The sequence below is a fragment of the Schistocerca gregaria genome, chromosome 2 (assembly GCF_023897955.1).
Source record: "Schistocerca gregaria isolate iqSchGreg1 chromosome 2, iqSchGreg1.2, whole genome shotgun sequence".
Taxonomy (NCBI): Eukaryota; Metazoa; Arthropoda; class Insecta; order Orthoptera; family Acrididae; genus Schistocerca; species Schistocerca gregaria.
Window position 1 is genome coordinate 311,718,837 of NC_064921.1, and position 17,410 is coordinate 311,736,246.

At 43.3% G+C, this 17,410-nt stretch overlaps 1 protein-coding gene across 2 annotated transcripts in view; it reads left to right on the top strand.

Annotated features, from left to right (window-relative positions):
* The window catches only part of LOC126336137 (suppressor of lurcher protein 1-like), a 659,041-nt gene that overhangs the window by 624,174 nt on the left and 17,457 nt on the right, over positions 1-17,410 (top strand). For both annotated transcript variants that reach the window (XM_049999628.1, XM_049999627.1), the window contains exon 11: positions 2,095-2,308. In XM_049999628.1, coding sequence (XP_049855585.1) covers positions 2,095-2,308 — 214 coding nt within the window. The remainder of the gene's footprint in view (positions 1-2,094; positions 2,309-17,410) is intronic.

A 17,410-nucleotide genomic window follows, 5' to 3' on the forward strand; every position in this document is an offset into this window, starting at 1 on the left:
TGTCTTTTCCCGTCACTGGTGGTTTCTGAAAGGCATTTAAACAAAAAAACTCTGACGTTAAATTACCTGTACAGTCGACGTTTCCGAATGCGTGAAAGAGTCATCCGGAGTACATGGCGCTACAGAAGGATTCATACGGCTTGATAAGACTATCCTGTACATGCGTGAATAAACTTCTGATTTTAACTTGAGAATTGAAACCACAAGTTAACCTTTGGGTCAACTGTAGGATACCTGCTCATGCTGTTGTCGGTAGGGTCTCCTTGTGGCAGCTGGCTTGCTCTTTAATTTCACAACTACGAGAGCATGACGAAAGATATATTTTACAAGATGACAGACCAACACTGTATGTATATCAAAGTATTTGCTAACAATACGCAGCCTCAGTGGTGGATCGGTCGTAAAGGGTGTACGAAACTCAAATTGAACTATTAGACTCTGAAATCACCTGATGTTACAATATGTTGTGATATTTTATTTGGGGGAGGGGGGGTGGGGGGGGGGGTGATGGGAGCAGTACATGGCAGGAAACGTATCGGGCGAGATATATTATTGTCTGAATGTTTATCGTGTGTTCAATGGAGGGCTCATTGTGCGTCAGTGAAAGATAAATGAAAGTGTTCATCCCGAACCTAGTTGTAAGAAACATCTTAAGTCATTTTGCAAATAAAAACTTCGTTGTTACACACGCAAGTTGAAGAACATCCCAGAACTTTATCTGAACCCCTGTAGAACACATCGGCTTGTGAAGCAGGTCGAATACACTATGTGATCAAAAGTATACGCTCCCTTGGCTGAAAATGACTTACTGGCTCGTGACACCCTCCATCCGTAATGCTGGAATTCAGTATGGTATTTGCCCACCCTAAGCCATGATGACAGCTTCCACTCTCGCAGGCAAACGATCAATCAGGTGCTGAAAGGTTTCTTGGGGGTGAGGCCTGGCAAGAAGTCAGCGTTCTAAAACATCTCAAAGGTGTTCTATGCAATTCATGTCAAGACTCTGTGTAGGCCAGTCCATTACGGAGATGTTATTGTCGTGTAACAACGCCGCCACAGGCCGTGCATTATGAACAGGTGCTCGATCTAGTTGAAAGAAGCAATCGCCATCTCGGAATTGCTCTTCAACAGTGGGAAGCAAGAAGGTGCTTAAAACAGCAATGTGCCCTGTGCTGTGATAGAGCCACTACAAACAAGGGTTGCAAGCCCCCTCCATGAAAAACAGGATCACACCATAACCCCACCGCCTCCGAATTTTACTGTTGGCGCTACACACACTGGCAGATGACGTTCACCGGACATTCGCCATACCCACACCCTGCCATCGGATCGCCACATTGGGTACCGTGATTCGTCACTCCACACAACATTTTCCCACTGTTCAATCGTCCAATGTTTATGCTCCTTACACCAAGGGAGGTGTCGTTAGGCGCTCACCGGCGTGATGTGTGGCTTATGAGCAGCCTTTCGACCATGAAATCCAAGTTTTCTCACCTACCGCCTAACTGACATAGTACTTTCAGTGGATCCAGATGCAGTTTGGAATTCCTGTCTGATGATGGGGATAGATGTCTGCCTATTACACATTACGACCCTCTACAACTGTCGGCGGTCTCTGCCAGTCAACAGACGAGGTCGGCTGTACGTTTTTGTGCTGTACGTGTCCCTTCACGTTTCCACTTCACTATCATATGGGAAACCTAATATGAAAAATGTACGTTTTGGACGTTTAGGAATGTGGAAGTCTTGCGGTTAGACACATGACAAAAGTGACAACCAACCACTGACCACGTTCGAAGTCCGTGAGTTCCGCAGCACGCCCCATTCTGCTCTTTCACGATGTGTAATGACTACTGAGGTCGCTGATATAGATTACTTGGCAGTAGGAGGCAGCACAATTCACCTAATATGAAAAACGTATGTTTTTGATACTGTCCGGATACTTTTGATCACGTAGTGAATATTTAAAAATCAGAGACTTTCTTTGTGTCATTGGCACGCGGCATCTGCTTGCAGTGTGTTATCACACAGTAGTGGAACTCCCAGAGCAGTGTAGCCACTCGGCTGAGGCTGTGGCGACGTGCCGTGCCGCAGACCTGGGCGTGTCCTCGGTGGGCGGCCGGCAGCTGTCGGCGTGGCCGTGCGCCTTCTCGTTCAACAGCAGTGTGGCGTCGGCGGGCCGGCTCTCCAGCCCCAACTTCCCCGGACTCTACCCCCGGGACACCGAGTGCCACTACTTCTTCCACGGCCGGCCCGGACAGAGGGTCGCGGTGCGCTTCCACTACTTCGACGTCGAAGGCGTGGAGCCGTGAGTATCGCACCTCAGTCTCACTTCATACCTGCTAAAACAAATATTCACTGCCGACATTTCTGCAGCAAGTAACTGAACCTCGAATCTCACACAGGAACAGATATTAAGTGAAGCCGGTGAATTACAGTCGAACATTCTGTAAGGTGTCAGGCAAATCCAACACCTTACATGAAAACCCTGACGTGATAAGCAAATCCAGTAGTATATCACATAGCTCCGAATAAATTGTGACATTAAATTAACCAAAGTAATACGAGTAACGAGTGAGCAAATGGAATACCACAGACTAACACAAGAATGCCTAAATGCATGTCGTACCTTCCCACCTTGAGGCAGACGCAGTTCCGAGGGGAGAAACGAGGACAGAAGCCGAGAGCAGAACCGTGGGGAGGTGCTGGGCACCCACGCCACGAGCCTACCTGTACAACTATACAACCCGCACGTTTTAGCGTCAGGCTTTTTCGCGTCTCAGGTATGTCAAGGACAACCCCCAGCCCATGTTAAAAGCTAGAGCCCTCCAGAAAAGCAGTATAGATCTTACGATAACACAAAAAGGGCCACTACCACCCGCAAGTTTTAGCGTGAGACTTTTTTCGCGTGTCTGTTACATTAGGATCACTCCCCAGCCCATGTTAAAAGATAGAGCCCTCCAGAAGAGCAGTATAGATCTCACGATAACGCTAAAAGGACCACACTAGCTGCAGGTTTTAGCGTGAGACTTTTTAGCGTCTCTGTTACGTTGCAAACTTTAAAAACATTGCCCCACCACGAAAAGTATAACGTTTCCCATTGGATAGACAGAATTTTTGTAGGCGGAGCGTAAGGTTAACATTGAGACCCTGATTGGTCAGATGAAAACACAGCCAGATAGCTTTTTTAAACTAACTTCGGTAAATTGTAGTAAAGGGAAGCTCGAGAGTGAGTTCCGAGACGGCGGGCTGGATGGCTGCTGCGCCGGCCGCTGCCGCCCTGACGCTGCCTAAACACCGACAAGGTAATGAACGCACGCGATGCCGCATTTTTGAGCGCATAAGGCTTCACTCAGAACTGCAGAAGACTCATCTGTTACACCCCTCTTTTTTCCGTAAAACTAATGGTGATCGTTAATTAAAACTCATGGTGTTCACATTTGCCACTTGAAGAACAGATCTGAAACGCGATGATTTTTCTTTTCTATAGTTATTGAGAAGCCACATCAGCCACTGTAATTTACGACAAGTTAAATAAGTAATTAAAGATAATTGAGGGTCACTGTAGACCATTTTGATAGTTTTATCTTTTGTGAAACTTAATTTAAACCAAGATTATGGATGTGATATGGCATAGGTCATCCTTCGATCGATTTTAGAACTTGGAAACCCATTTAGGGAATATTCGTTCACATTTTTGTTGAACGCTGTTGGTTTTTACCATCCTGTATTAAAACATTTCCTTTTATCAATAGTGCAATTTATAAACGATGTTTTGTGATTAGAATAAATTTCCAATGGTAAACTTAACTACTTTTTCGACGTTATTTTACCAGCTAACTAAAAATAGGAAAGCCTTGAACCCTTTCCACTATATTTAGTTAGAATTAAGATTCTTTTACAAGGAGTGCAGTGGAGCTGACGCTGAGATCATTTAGTATTTGGTTGTATCATCGCTAGTCTCACTGAACTCTTCTGAATTCTACATGTCATGTGTGGTCTGGCGTCTCCTTACCAGCAGCAGGTCCCAGGTTCAAACTAGTTAATTCCCTAAAAAAAACACGCTCAGAGCGTCGTTGCGTGAAAGTGGTAGGGAGACATGATATAGAACAAACAGGCACCACCATGCATGTTTAGAATTCATAATAGTCTCATCATGTTTGGTGAGTGCTATTACCTCAGAACTGTGACCTGAACTGATGGATTGCTCCAGTCTATCGATGGGTGTTTTTAATGTTAGTACTTAACGATAGAGCCGAATCTCTTTCCATTAAGCTCGTTAACATATCCACGTCGTTCACTACGCATCTGAAGAGGCGGATAGTACGCGGGATGCGAAATTGATGCTCTAGTTTTTTTTTTTTTTTTATTGGCAGTCCTGTTTTCTCATAGGTGCGATGTCACCCGCAACGAATCCCTCTCTTGTGCCACCCTCTTCATCTTACAAGGGGACCCTCCATAGTGTAAATCACGGATTTTGATGCGCTTCAAATATGTTGGGTTGGGTTGTTTTGGGGAAGGAGACCAGACAGTAAGGTCATCGGTCTCATCGGATTAGGGAAGGATGGGGAAGGAAGTCGGCCGTGCCCTTTCGGAGGAACCATCCCGGCACTTGCCTGAAGCGATTTAGGGAAATCACGGAAAACCTAAATCAGGATGGCCGGACGCGGGATTGAACCGTCGTCCTCCCGAATGTGAGTCCAGTGTCTAACCACTGCGCAACCTCGTTCGGTGTCAAATGTGTTGTAGAGGTACTTACTCTGAGTACCAGGCTATTCGTTTTTTTAACGATGGGGCTTGTTTTCTGAGAAAAGTGATTTTGAAGTTCTTTGCTTGCTGTGTATTGCTGTAACATTACATCTAACCCGAGAAAGTCAGCGTAGCGCTGTGGCTAAACGCACTGCTTCTGCGCTTGAGGTACCGTGTCAGAATCGTGCTCACGTATGTTTTTTTCTATGTATGCTAGACAGACCACAAAATTTTACTCTAATTTTCAAAAACGAGTAGACGAATTAACTGGGAAATACAGAAATGTAGTCGAAATGCAGGAAGTTCACGAAACTGGTATACGAAGAATTTTTGCGTTCTGTAATTCTTCCGTACGTGGGACAGAATTTTTTTTGGTACATTATCGATTCGTGGAGAGGGCAAATCGATTCAACTTTATACGATGTACACTGATGAAAGGAAGGCGAGCACCTGCACCCTAAAAGTGGTCCCACCAAAGTGCACTCCTAATTGGCAGCCCTGCGTTGTTTGTTTTTACCGACAGGTGAAAATTTTCACGAAGATTGTTCAGGATAGTCCCGACTTGATGGAAGACAATAGGGACATCGCTTCTGGGAAAGATTCGATTAAGTTACATTCTCTAATCAAACTTTAATTCAGGGCACCTAATTTTGAAAGCATGATTAGATACGCATGCTTCGCATCGAAATTAGCGGTTGAAAGACAAATCTTTTTGAATGCAAAAGAATTGTGTTTCCCGGTATCACTCATGATGAAACCGTTTGCCTGCAAGACGGTTGCTTTCATAAAATGCGCGTGGTGCTGCGGTTGTTTCTATGGTAGGTATCAGCCACAATATTGTTCTGGCACATCAAGCAATCTGAACGATGAAAAATAACAATTTGTAATATTATATGACAGAAAAAGTTAATAACTGAATATATCTTTACAATTTCGCACACCTTAAACTTTTTGTTGATATTTTGAAAAACGAAGTACACGATTAGGATTTGATCACTTTACCTTCAGCGCGGTAGCCGTTAGTCTCTACCACTGCGCTGCGCTGACTTACACGGTATACCTCTTATGTTACGGGGATACAAAGCACGCAATGAAATTCAAAATCGATTTTCTAAAAAACCAAGGCCATCGCTAAAAAAACGGATTGTCAGACACTCACGGTAAGTGCCTCTGCAACATTGATTTGGTGCAGCTCTCCATGCTACTCTATCCTCTGCAAGCTTCTTCATCTCCCAGCAATGACTGCAATCTATATCCTTCTCAATTTGCTTAGTGTAGTCATCTCTTGGTCTCCCTCTACGATTTTTACCCTGCACGCAGCCCTCAATGCTATATTTGTGATCCCTTGATGCCTCAGAACATGTCCTACCAACCCGTCCCTTCTTCTTGTCAAGTTCTGCCAGAAACTCTTCCCCAATTCTGTTCAATACCTTCTCATTAGTTATGTGATCTACCCATCTACTCTTCAGCATTCTTCTGTAGCACCACATTTCGAAAGCTTCTATTCTCTTCTTGTCCAAACTATTCATGGTTCATGTTTCATATCCATACAGGCTACACTCCATACAAATACTTTCAGAAACGACTTCCTGACATTTAAATCTATACTCGATGTTAACAAATTTCTCTTCTTCTGAAACGCTTTCCTTGCCATTACCAGTCTACATTTTATATCCTCTCTACTTCAACCATCATCAGTTATTTTGCTCCCCAAATAGCAAAACTCCTTTACTACTTTAAGTGTCTCATTTCCTAATATAATTCCCTCAGAATCACACAACTTAATTCGTCTACATTCCATTATCCTCGTATTTCTTTTGTTGATGTTCATTTTATATCCTTCTTTCAAGACACTGTCCATTCCGTTCAACTACTCTTCCAGGTCCTTTGCTGTCTCTGACAGAAATACAATGTCATCGGCGAACCTCAAAGTTTTTATTTCTTCTCCATGGATTTTAATTCCTTCTCCAAATTTTTCTTTTGTTTCCTTTACTGCTTGCTGAACATACAGATTGAGTAACACCGTGGATAGGCTACAACCCTGTCTCACTCAGTTCCCAACCACTGATTCCCTTTCACACGACTCTACTCTTATAACTGCCATCTGGTTTCTGTACAAATTGTAAATAGCCTTTCGCTCCCTGTATTTTACCCATACCAACTTCAGAATTTGAAAAAGAGTATTTCTCTAAGTTTACAAATGCTAGAAACGTAGGTTTTCCTTTCCTTAATCTATTTTCTGACATACGTCGTCGGGTCAGTATTGCCTCACGTCTTCAAACATTTCTACGGAATCCAAACTGATGTTCCCCGAGGTCGACTTCTACCAGTTTTTCCATTCGTCTGTATAGTATTCCCGTTAGTATTTTGCAGCTTTACCTTATTAAACTGATAGTTCGGTAATTTTCACATCTGTCTACACCTGCTATCTTTGGGATTGGAATTACTATATTCTTCCTGAAGTCTGAGGGTATTTCGCCTGTCTCATACATCTTGCTCACCAGATGGTAGAGTTTTGTCAGGATTGGCTCTCCCAAGGCCGTAGTAGTTCTAATGGAATGTTGTCTACTCCCGGGGCCGTATTTCGACTCAGGTCTTTCAGTGCTCTGCCAAACTCTTCACGCAGTATCGTATCTACCATTTCAACTTCATCTGCATTCTCTTCCATTTCCATAATATTTCCCTCAAGTACATCACCCTTGTATATACCTTCTATACACTCCTACCACCTTTCTGCTTTCCCTTCTTTGCTTAGAACTGGGTTTCCACCTGAGCTCTTGATATTCATACAAGTGGCTCTCTTTTCTTCAAAGGGCTCTTTAATTTTCCTGTAGGCAGTATCTATCTTACCCCTAGTGAGATAAGCCTCTACAACCTTACATTTTTCCTCTAACCATCCCTGATTCGTCATTTTGCACTTCCTGTCGATCTCATTTTTGAGACGTTTGTATTCCTTTTGGCCTGCTTCATTTACTGCATTTCTTTTAAATTATGATACTAATATTGGATCACCTAACTCTTCTAAATCGACTTCTGTTTCTTCTTCTTCTATCACATCAGACAAATCTTACGCCTTCGATGGATTCTTTCCACTTACGCAGTTTCCCCTGAATCAAACATGGATTTCCCGTTGCGCTCTTAATGTTACCACTCTTGTTTTTAATTACAGTGGTTGTTTTGATTTTCCTATATGCTGAGACAGTCCTTCGGATAATCTCTTCTTTTTCGATTTATTCACATTATTCGTGCAGCCATTTCGTGTTAGATTCTCTGCACTTCCTGTTTACTTCATTCCTAAGTGATTTTTATTTCTGTAATCCTGAATTTCCATGAACACTTTTGTACTTCCTTCTTTCATGGATCAGCTTAAGTATTTCTTCTGTTACCTGAGGATTCTTCGCAGTTACCTTCTTTGTACTCTATTAGAGATGTCCATTCCTCTAAAACTGTGCTGCCTACTGAGCTATTCCTTATTGCTGTTTCTATAGCCTTAGAGAAATTCAAACGTATTTTGTCATTCCTAAGTACCTCCCTATCTCACGTATTAGCGTATTTATTCTTCCTGACCACCCTCTTGTACTTCAGCCTCCTCTTCATCACCACTACATTGTGACCTGAGTCTATGTCAGCTGCTGGGCATACATTACAAACCAGTATCTGATATCGGAATCTCTGTCTGACTACGATGTAATCTACCTGAAATCTTCCCGTATCCCCTGGCCTCTTCCCAGTATACCTCCTCTTTTTGTCATTCTTGAACAGAGTATCGCCAGTACTATCTGAAACTATTACAGAACTCAATTAGTCCTTTTCCTCTCTTATTCCAAGTACCAAGCCCACATTCTCCCCTCTCTTCTACCCCTTTCCGTACAACCGCATTCCGTTCCGCATGACTATTAGTTTTTCATTTCCCTTACGTAGTGCGTTACCCGTTCAATATCCCAATACACTACATATCTGTACATCTTCTGCTTGCGACGTTGGCATGTAGACCTGAACTATCGTAGTCTGTGTTCGTTTTCTGTCGATTCAGATGAGAATAACCCTACTGTTCACAGTAACACAGTGTGTGCCTTCGTTTCCTGTTCAAAACGAATCCTACTACCGTTATGCCATTTTCTGCTGCTGTTGATATTAACCTATACTCAGCCGACCAAAAATTCTTCTCTCCATTTAACTTCACTAATTCTTACTATATCTTGATTAAGCCTTTGCATTGCCCTTCTCTTTTCGAATCTTCTAACTTGCCTACCACGGTCAAGCTTCTGATATTCCACGCCATGACTCGTAGAATGTTATCCTTCCGTTGGTTAAGCTTATTTCTTTCATGGTCATCTTCCCTTTGGCAGTCCCCTCCCGTAGATCCAAGTGGTGGATTATTCCGGAATCTTTTGCCAATGAAGATTTCACCGTGACGCATTTTCATTACGTGGCACATGTGATGTGTCTTTAATGCAGTAATTTCTATTGCCTTCTGCATCGAAATGCCTTTGATCATTGCTGTTTCTTCCATTTTTAGAACCACTTTCCCACCCCAAGGGCAAAAGAGTGCCGTGAAGTTCTGTCCGCTCCTCCTCTTCTCTCTTTAACGATGATGATAGTTTGATTTGTGGAGCGCTCAAATGCGCGGTCATCAGCAACCGTAAATGTCCCAATTTTGAAGCAGTCCCAATTTTTCTCAATCCCGTCTAGCCACTGACAAGAACGATGACGATGATGATGCTGAAGAAATCATGAGGACAGCACAAATACGCAGTCCCCAGGCAGAGAAAATCCCCAACCCGGCCGGGAATCGATCCCGGCACCCTGTGAACTAGAGGCAACAACTCTAGCCACTAGACCACGAGCTGTAGACTGTCCTCTCTCTTTGAGAAGGCGTTGACAGAATGAGGGTGACTTATTATGTGGATGTCTTCAGCCGCCAATGCTAATGATTTGTATTCGAAATTTAAGCAGTGACTGCGTTCCAACCCGGGGCCAACTACGTTTTGAGTATTCATTAGAAATTTATTTTTGCTTTTTATAGGTGCAAAACACAACATACAGAAACTAAAGGTGCTCCATAACTCTACCAAACGTGAAACGGCTCTCCATGCCGTCTAGATTTAAATAATTCACTAACAAAAGTAAAACGGGACCCTAAAATGGCCCAGATGGTGTGTATCCAAGTCGGTTTATCGCAAAATTATAAACATTATATAGTCCCCAGAGTACATCTAGCATGAACGTTAGTTCCAGAACGTCGAGCATCTTCTCATTTCACTTCTCACAACCAGAACATCCCAGCTGGTCAGAGGATCCATGAATAAGAAACCCAAGTAATTGGAAAAACAAGTGCTGTATTTTACGTGCCAGCACAAGATCATATGTTGATCTTGCAGTATGTGCCAGAAGTTTATGTCGTCCTTGTCACCTTCGCGATATAGATAATACGTCACCATATCCTTTATCCAGTTTACGGAATTTGTCTGGGCGGTGGGAAAGTGTACTTCGTCAGGGAACAGTTGGTCCTTAGATCTGGTCAAAGCATGCGCCGTACGCAATAAAATAGCCATCATTTTCTTCATGGGAAGACAACAGTCGGTTGCCTTGTCACAAACCAAAAGGTGCTCGTCGGAGTCGACGACCGCGCAGTGGGGACACTATGGTGGGTCGACCAGGTGAACAGAGTGAAGTCGTTGACAGTGAGAGAAGATAAATCCCTCTCCGTATTCTCTGCCACTGTATCGCCTGGTACTTCCGTTGGGCCATATTGCGAAATTGTTGGAGGAAGCTTCGATATACGTCTTTCGTTGTGGGGTGGTCTCCGGAAAACTCTCCTCAACGTAACTGCAATAGACGAATATGTCCTGAAGGTGTGCGAACGGCCTCGTGATGAGGCCAATATTGACTGGTGGACATAGTGAATGGAGGCTGGATCGTTTCGTTGATCATAACTCCATTTAAGGTGATGTGCTTGGTTCTCCAGTACCGTTGGATAGTACTAAAAAATATCGCACGGCCTGTTCCTCATGTTTACGAGACCGGTGCCTCCTCCTCTCACTGACAGCTCCAAGGTATCGTAGTGGATTTTAAAGAGTAGCCCTTGGACCACGGGTATTCCGTCCACACTTCACTACGGAGTAATATCCTTCCTTCCAGGAATTCTTGTCTCGCATTTTACGTTGGAGAACTTCTGTAAAGGTTGGAAAGTAGGAGATGCGGTACTGACGGAAGTAAATCTGTGAGTGTGGGTTGTGAGTCGCGTCTGTATAGCTCAGTAGGCAGAGCACTTTACCCTGCAACGTCCCAGCTTTGAGTCCCGATCCCCCACGCCGTTTTAATAGTCGAAAAAGTTTCACTCCTTTTCTGTTCCTACATTTATCCTTCGTAAGAGGCCCACTTCTTTCATTATGTGACTAATTTATTTCCGCTTTGTTGTCAGACGTTGTCCTTCTGCCACAGTAATCACATAACCTATGGGCTGGAATGTCATGTGTGACTTCTACCCGCTAATATTAACTTCGTTCTGCACGTTCTCGGATTTTAACCATTTATCTTTCATGTTTTCTGAGGAGAAATAGGAGACCATCCCAGCACTTCCCAACACTTCCCAGTACACCCATAAAATTTCTGTTTCGCCGTCATAACAAGTCTCGTTGCTCGATTATATTATTGGATTAACAGTCACAAGACACAAAGTATTTAGACATACTATGTTTGAACGGCGTTTATTAAGTTAATAAAATATAAACCGAGAATACATTTCAGACTGAATAATGCAACCGAGTTATCTTCGCATTTTAAACTGCGACATGAGTTAGATACTACGTGAATTCCTGTCTCAGAAGCGCCTGTTAACGTTACAATTCTTGCCACGAGTCCGAGCGACGAGTGGCCCTTGCGGAGCTAAAGAACGGTGTATGTTGCTAAACTTTGATACCCATGCTGCTACAGAGCATGTAATTAATGTAGTCAACGACTAATCTTTTTCAACATGTCGATAAAGCGAAGTTATTGTGTGGTAGGAGGTAGTACAAGTAAGCTCAAAAATTTCGAAAATCAACCTGGATTCTTTATATTTTAAGACCAACATGTGGCATGTAATAATGAAGACTTAGAAGCAGTTTTCTACGTGATATGGAAGAAAATTCATCGGTGCAGTACAATGGTGTCAACACTTCCTGCTCGGTTAGTGTTCGCGCAGTGTAAACAGCGACGGTTTGTAGCAGTATCTGATATATTTCCATAGTCTCTGCCAAATCGTTAGAACTTCCGCTACCCTGAGATCACCACCACGGATGTTGGCGTCTGGAGCCCTCCTCCCACTACATAAACTTCACAAAATCAGCAGCGCAATGTCGCAGTGGCTACTGATGCACTTCATCAACCCACCGGTGAAGTAGTTAGTGACGCAGTCATGGCATCCCACAAGACAGACTCCCCAAACATATTTTATCTAATGCACCTACAACAAGAGGCCTGAAGCACTCGCAGAGAGCCGGCCGCTGGTGGCCGAGCGGTTCTAGGCGCTTCAGTCCGGAACCGCGTGACTGCTACGGTCGCAGGTTCGAATCCTGCCTCGGGCATGGATGTGTGTGTTGTCCTTACGTTAGTTAGGTTTCAGTAGTTCTAAGTTCTAGGGGACTGATGACCACAGATGTTGAGTCCCATAGTGCTCAGAGCCATTTGAACCATTTTTTTTTTTTTTTTTTTTTTTTTTTTTTTTTTTTTTGTCGTTTAGATGAGAGCGGCTACACAGATTTATATTCGTGGAGTTCGCTGTCCAGTGGAGTGTATGTTCCCTCTGTTTTACAGTGCTATACCAGTTTGAGATTTAAACATGGCAGCAAAAAGTGCAGAAGGAACACAAGATATGCGTGCTGCTTAGGCCCACATAGAAGTTATGCCAGTGTTAGTCCCAATCACCCAACTTTTATTCATTGTGCCGGTGGTCATAGTGACCTTTCTCGAAACTCCCAATTGTATCTCAAACACAAGGAAATTCACAACATTGTATCTCTCAATAATATTACCTTTACACAAGCAGTAGCCTTTTCGACGCTAGGCCTTATTTGAATGCAGGTACTTCTCCCCCAAAAATTCTGAGACAATGCACAGAAATGCCGCTCCTTACGACGCAGCAGCGACTCAATGGAAAAATTAGCACCGCCATCTATGATGCACAGCAACTAGCCTATGCCATGACGACGATGCTGCAGACCTCAGGATCGGTGACTCCAGTGGATTCACGGCCGATACCACCACCTCCTCCTCTAATACAGTACGCCCGGCTCCTATACCAGCAGCGAGTAAATTGTATGAAATATAGAGGAGACTTTCTTGCCAACACTAAAACCTAGTTAAAGTCCTACGAATCGTCACGATCCAGGGAAGCTTTGTAATTAGAGAAGATATGGACGATGGCTAAGGCGGTGCAACGTTATTGTTAAAGGAAGATATCCATTTTTCCATTGACGCTCAGCAAGATACAATCAAATGGTGGTTATTCGACTGCGGATCGAGGATGTCCATCTGGATTTGATCTTAACATACAAAGCAACTAACGACAGGTTTCCCAGTCAACAGTTAATGTTTGACACCATCCGAAACCTCTTCTGGTATTAGGTGACTTTAACGACCTCCATACACTCTGGGGTTGCAGGAATGCAAACGCAGTGGGAAAAATGCTAGTGAATATACTAGATCCGGAAAATTTTGTGGCACCAAATGGTGACTTACACTATATGAGTAGTGTATAGACACGTGCTTAAAAATCTGTGATAGCAAGTCTACTCTAATGATCATTACTCGCCACAGTATATCACTTCCGCAAACAGTGTAACTGGGACAACACAGTTTTCCAGTTGCAAAAACAACACAGTATCTTCGGATGATTACAGATGATAAACTAAGATGGGATTATTATATCCGACATAAGCAGACAGTCTTATCATATCTACGAGTGGAGTATAGTGGGGCTACGATCGGCGGTCAGCGACGATATAATATCGGTCCCTGCTAAGAACATACTTTGATTGCGGACACATATACTCCGGATCATTACCAGACAGCACCCTCCAAAGACTCGACACTTTGCAGTACAAAGTCCAGGCGTTCATGTCAACTTCAACCAATGCACTACTGGCTGAAGCGAATGAACCATCGTTACAGCTGCAACGAACGTTTCTCACAAACAAATTCCTAATGTGGCTCTGTTTCGACGAATATTGCCCCTTGATGAAAAACGTGGTTCTGTATGTGCGACAAATACTGCTAAATAAGCCACTTTCACCCGTTGTAGCTGAATATATGGAGATATATGCATTAAGGCACCAAGCATGATAAAGTCCTCTTCCACCACTTTACAACAGACCATATGGAACATCAACTTCAACAAACTGATGCTGGGACCAGTTTAGCGTTTTAAAGCCACGACGCAGCTAAAGCAACGGCAATTGAATTTTTGTCTCACTCTCACGCTGCGTACGTGAGTGACGGCGCTAATAGTGTTTATTGGGTAACCTGAAATAAACGACAAGGCCTGTACAAGATGGATGCACACTTCAATACTTCAGTACTATGACAGCCCAGCTGACTGTCGTTTTGGAAGCCCTTATATCCGCACAGATGACCACAGCAGACACGATAGTCATAATCTCTCATAGTATGTTCGCCCTATAGCCGATTAGAAACCATCATGAGAATTGTGGCAACCTCATAATTGTTTCGGCTGCAGAGGAACTATCGCAGCATAGTGATGGTATGGATGGAAGGCCACTCTGGGATACGAGGAAATGAATAATTAGATGTCCTAGCAAAGCAAGCATCTCTACACGGAGTTATTAAACATAACAAACTCTGTGGTCTGAAAGCAGTTGTCGCCGGACTGGTAAGAGGAATACTCGAGGACATCTAAAACCCAAGGGAGTAACTACGCACTAACCCATCGCTTGATTCCACGATTACCATGGTATAATGACACACAATTATCAACAAGCTTTAGGGCAGTTATAGCACAGGCGAAAGTTAATCACTAGAAGTTCAATGAACATCTCTGTTGGCTCAACTTAAGCGCCACCAACTTACATGTTTGCGTATATTCCTACAATGTCCTAGGAAGACGTATCACATAAAAGTACTTTGCAAGTAATCTTCTTGCTCTTACTCATCTGTTCCAAAGCAGCCTCCAAACTTTGTTAGCATCCAACGACATAACAATGTATAAAATATACACGAGATCGTCAACAATAATCACATACTGATGTAGCTCTTGGTAATTAGAATGCCGGGGGAAGGCAAAACACAATTAAATTACTATATTGCCACGTACTACTCAGTATACGAAAAGCTCAGTAAGTCACTATGAACTTCCTATTGATGTATCTCTGAATACTAGTGGAACCATAACTATGGCAGTAATACCCAAATCTGTTTCTAATGTTATGTCAAGTTGGTAATTAGAGACCTTCTCAAATATTCAATTCTCTATACCGTAGTGTAACACTTGCAGTGTTGAGATGACAGTGTAGGCATCTTCCGAAGAAAGTCAGTCTCCCGCGGTGTGATACCTAGCGTGGACAAGGGAATATATACAACGAGAAGTTAAAACAATCGTCTCTGAATGTCCGTCGCACTTTGCCGATGAGATCCTACAGATTTACGCAGTTAGCAGCAGGGATGCGTTATATACTTAACCTAATTATCTCTTGACAAGTTTACGAGAGCCTGTAAAGACGAAACGTCGTGGGAACCTGTCGAAAATCAACGCTTTTACTCCACGACAAGGTCGCAGCTTACTGCGTACAGGACACACATTACGTTCTGCTTCCTTGGGCTATCAAATGTCGCCTCACCCTCGTATTATTGTTATAGAGCACCCAGTGTCTTCCTCTTCCTTCACCTGAACGATCATTGCAGTTCAGGCTGTTTCAGTATGACAACCAACTGGTGTTAAAGCTTAAACCGGCAAAATGCAGACTTCCAGAACTAAGTTCTTAGCCAAGTCATCCAATGCGTATGTAGAGGAGGCCAAGCGCCAAGTTTCATGGTCACCGATCGATTGCTTGATATGATAATTACAGAGTCTTGTGACAGGTGCAATTCTGTAGTAACTATCTTACATTGCCCAACTGTTCGCAGTGTTCCCACTTTTGTAGGAACGTACACGTCCCAGAGAATAGCCGAGGAAGAGTTGACACGCAGTTGCCTACGCGGAAGGTACTAAAAAGCCTGAGAGGCACAGCTTTACAGAAAAAAATAGTTGTCTTTTATGTTATAGGTTCTAGATAGGTACGACAGCCCCTATTTGGACATGCTGTGACATCGTCGCGAATGTAACAGTGATGAAGAAAGTGAAACACAATTTTCTTTACTTCTATGATCACAAACTTGATAGCTCCTCAGACTACTGGTTTCGATCAACAACGACCATCTTCAGATCTGCAGCAAACACAGGAAAATACAAATAAACTAGCTCTTACCATACGAACTGTATGGGTGTTCTGAGTAAACTTATGTTAACCAGCAGCTCAACATGTTACCATAAAGTGAAATGTCTTGCTGTATTAGTCAGTGGCTAAATAAGTCCAGACATATAGTTACAGTTAGTGCAGAGTCTGTTGACAGTGTCTGTATACACGGATGCACATGCCCTACATATACACACTACTGACGATCTACAGCTGTTTTAAATTATGAAATGTATTCGCAAATTGCGATTACGATATTGTGTCACCTGTATAGTTTACTATACAAATGCGTGCATGTCTGAAAGATATTTGAGTAGAGCTATAAAGAAACTGTCAAATACTGCACTAAGTGTATTTCAAGCGAAAGCAAGGCAAATTGACGAGAAAAACGATCTCTCTCCCTGTGGAAAAATCATATGAACGGTGTGCAAGAGCTATGAGCCGTAGACGTTATGATAGATGGAAGTTCGGATCGTTTCACGAGGAGTGCACGAATAGCCGAAGTTTTTAAGGCGAGCACTAATGATAAGTTGCAATTCAGATTGGGGTCGTGGTGCGGCACAAATTTTCTTGTGTCTACAGTAAACCATAGAAATATACAGGGTGTTGCAAAAAGATACGGCCAAACTTTCAGCAAACATTCCTCACACACCAATAAAGAAAAGATGTTATGTGGACATGTGTCCGGAAACGCTGAATTTCCATGTTAGAGCTCATTTTAGTTTCGTCAGTATGTACTGTAATACCTCTATTCACTGCCAGTTGGCCCAATCGAAGGAAGGTAATGTAGACTTCGGTGCTTGTGTTGACATGCGACTCATTGCTCTACAGTACTAGCATCAAGCACTTCAGTACGTAGCATCAGCAGGTTAGTGTTCATCACGAGCGTGGTTTTGCAGTCAGTGCAATGTTTCCAAATGCGGAGTTGGCAGATGCCCATTTGATGTATGGATTATCACGGGGAAATAGCCGTGGCGCGGTACGTTTGTACCGAGACAGATTTCCAGAACGAAGGTGTCCCGACAGGAAGACGTTCGAAGTAATTGATCGGCGTCTTAGGGAGCACGGAACATTCCAGCCTATGACTCGCGACTGGGGAAGACCTAGAACGACGAGGACACCTGCAATGGAAGAGGCAATTCTTCGTGCAGTTGACGATAACCCTAATGTCAGCGTCAGAGAAGTTGACCTCGCCACTGCATGGAGAGTGC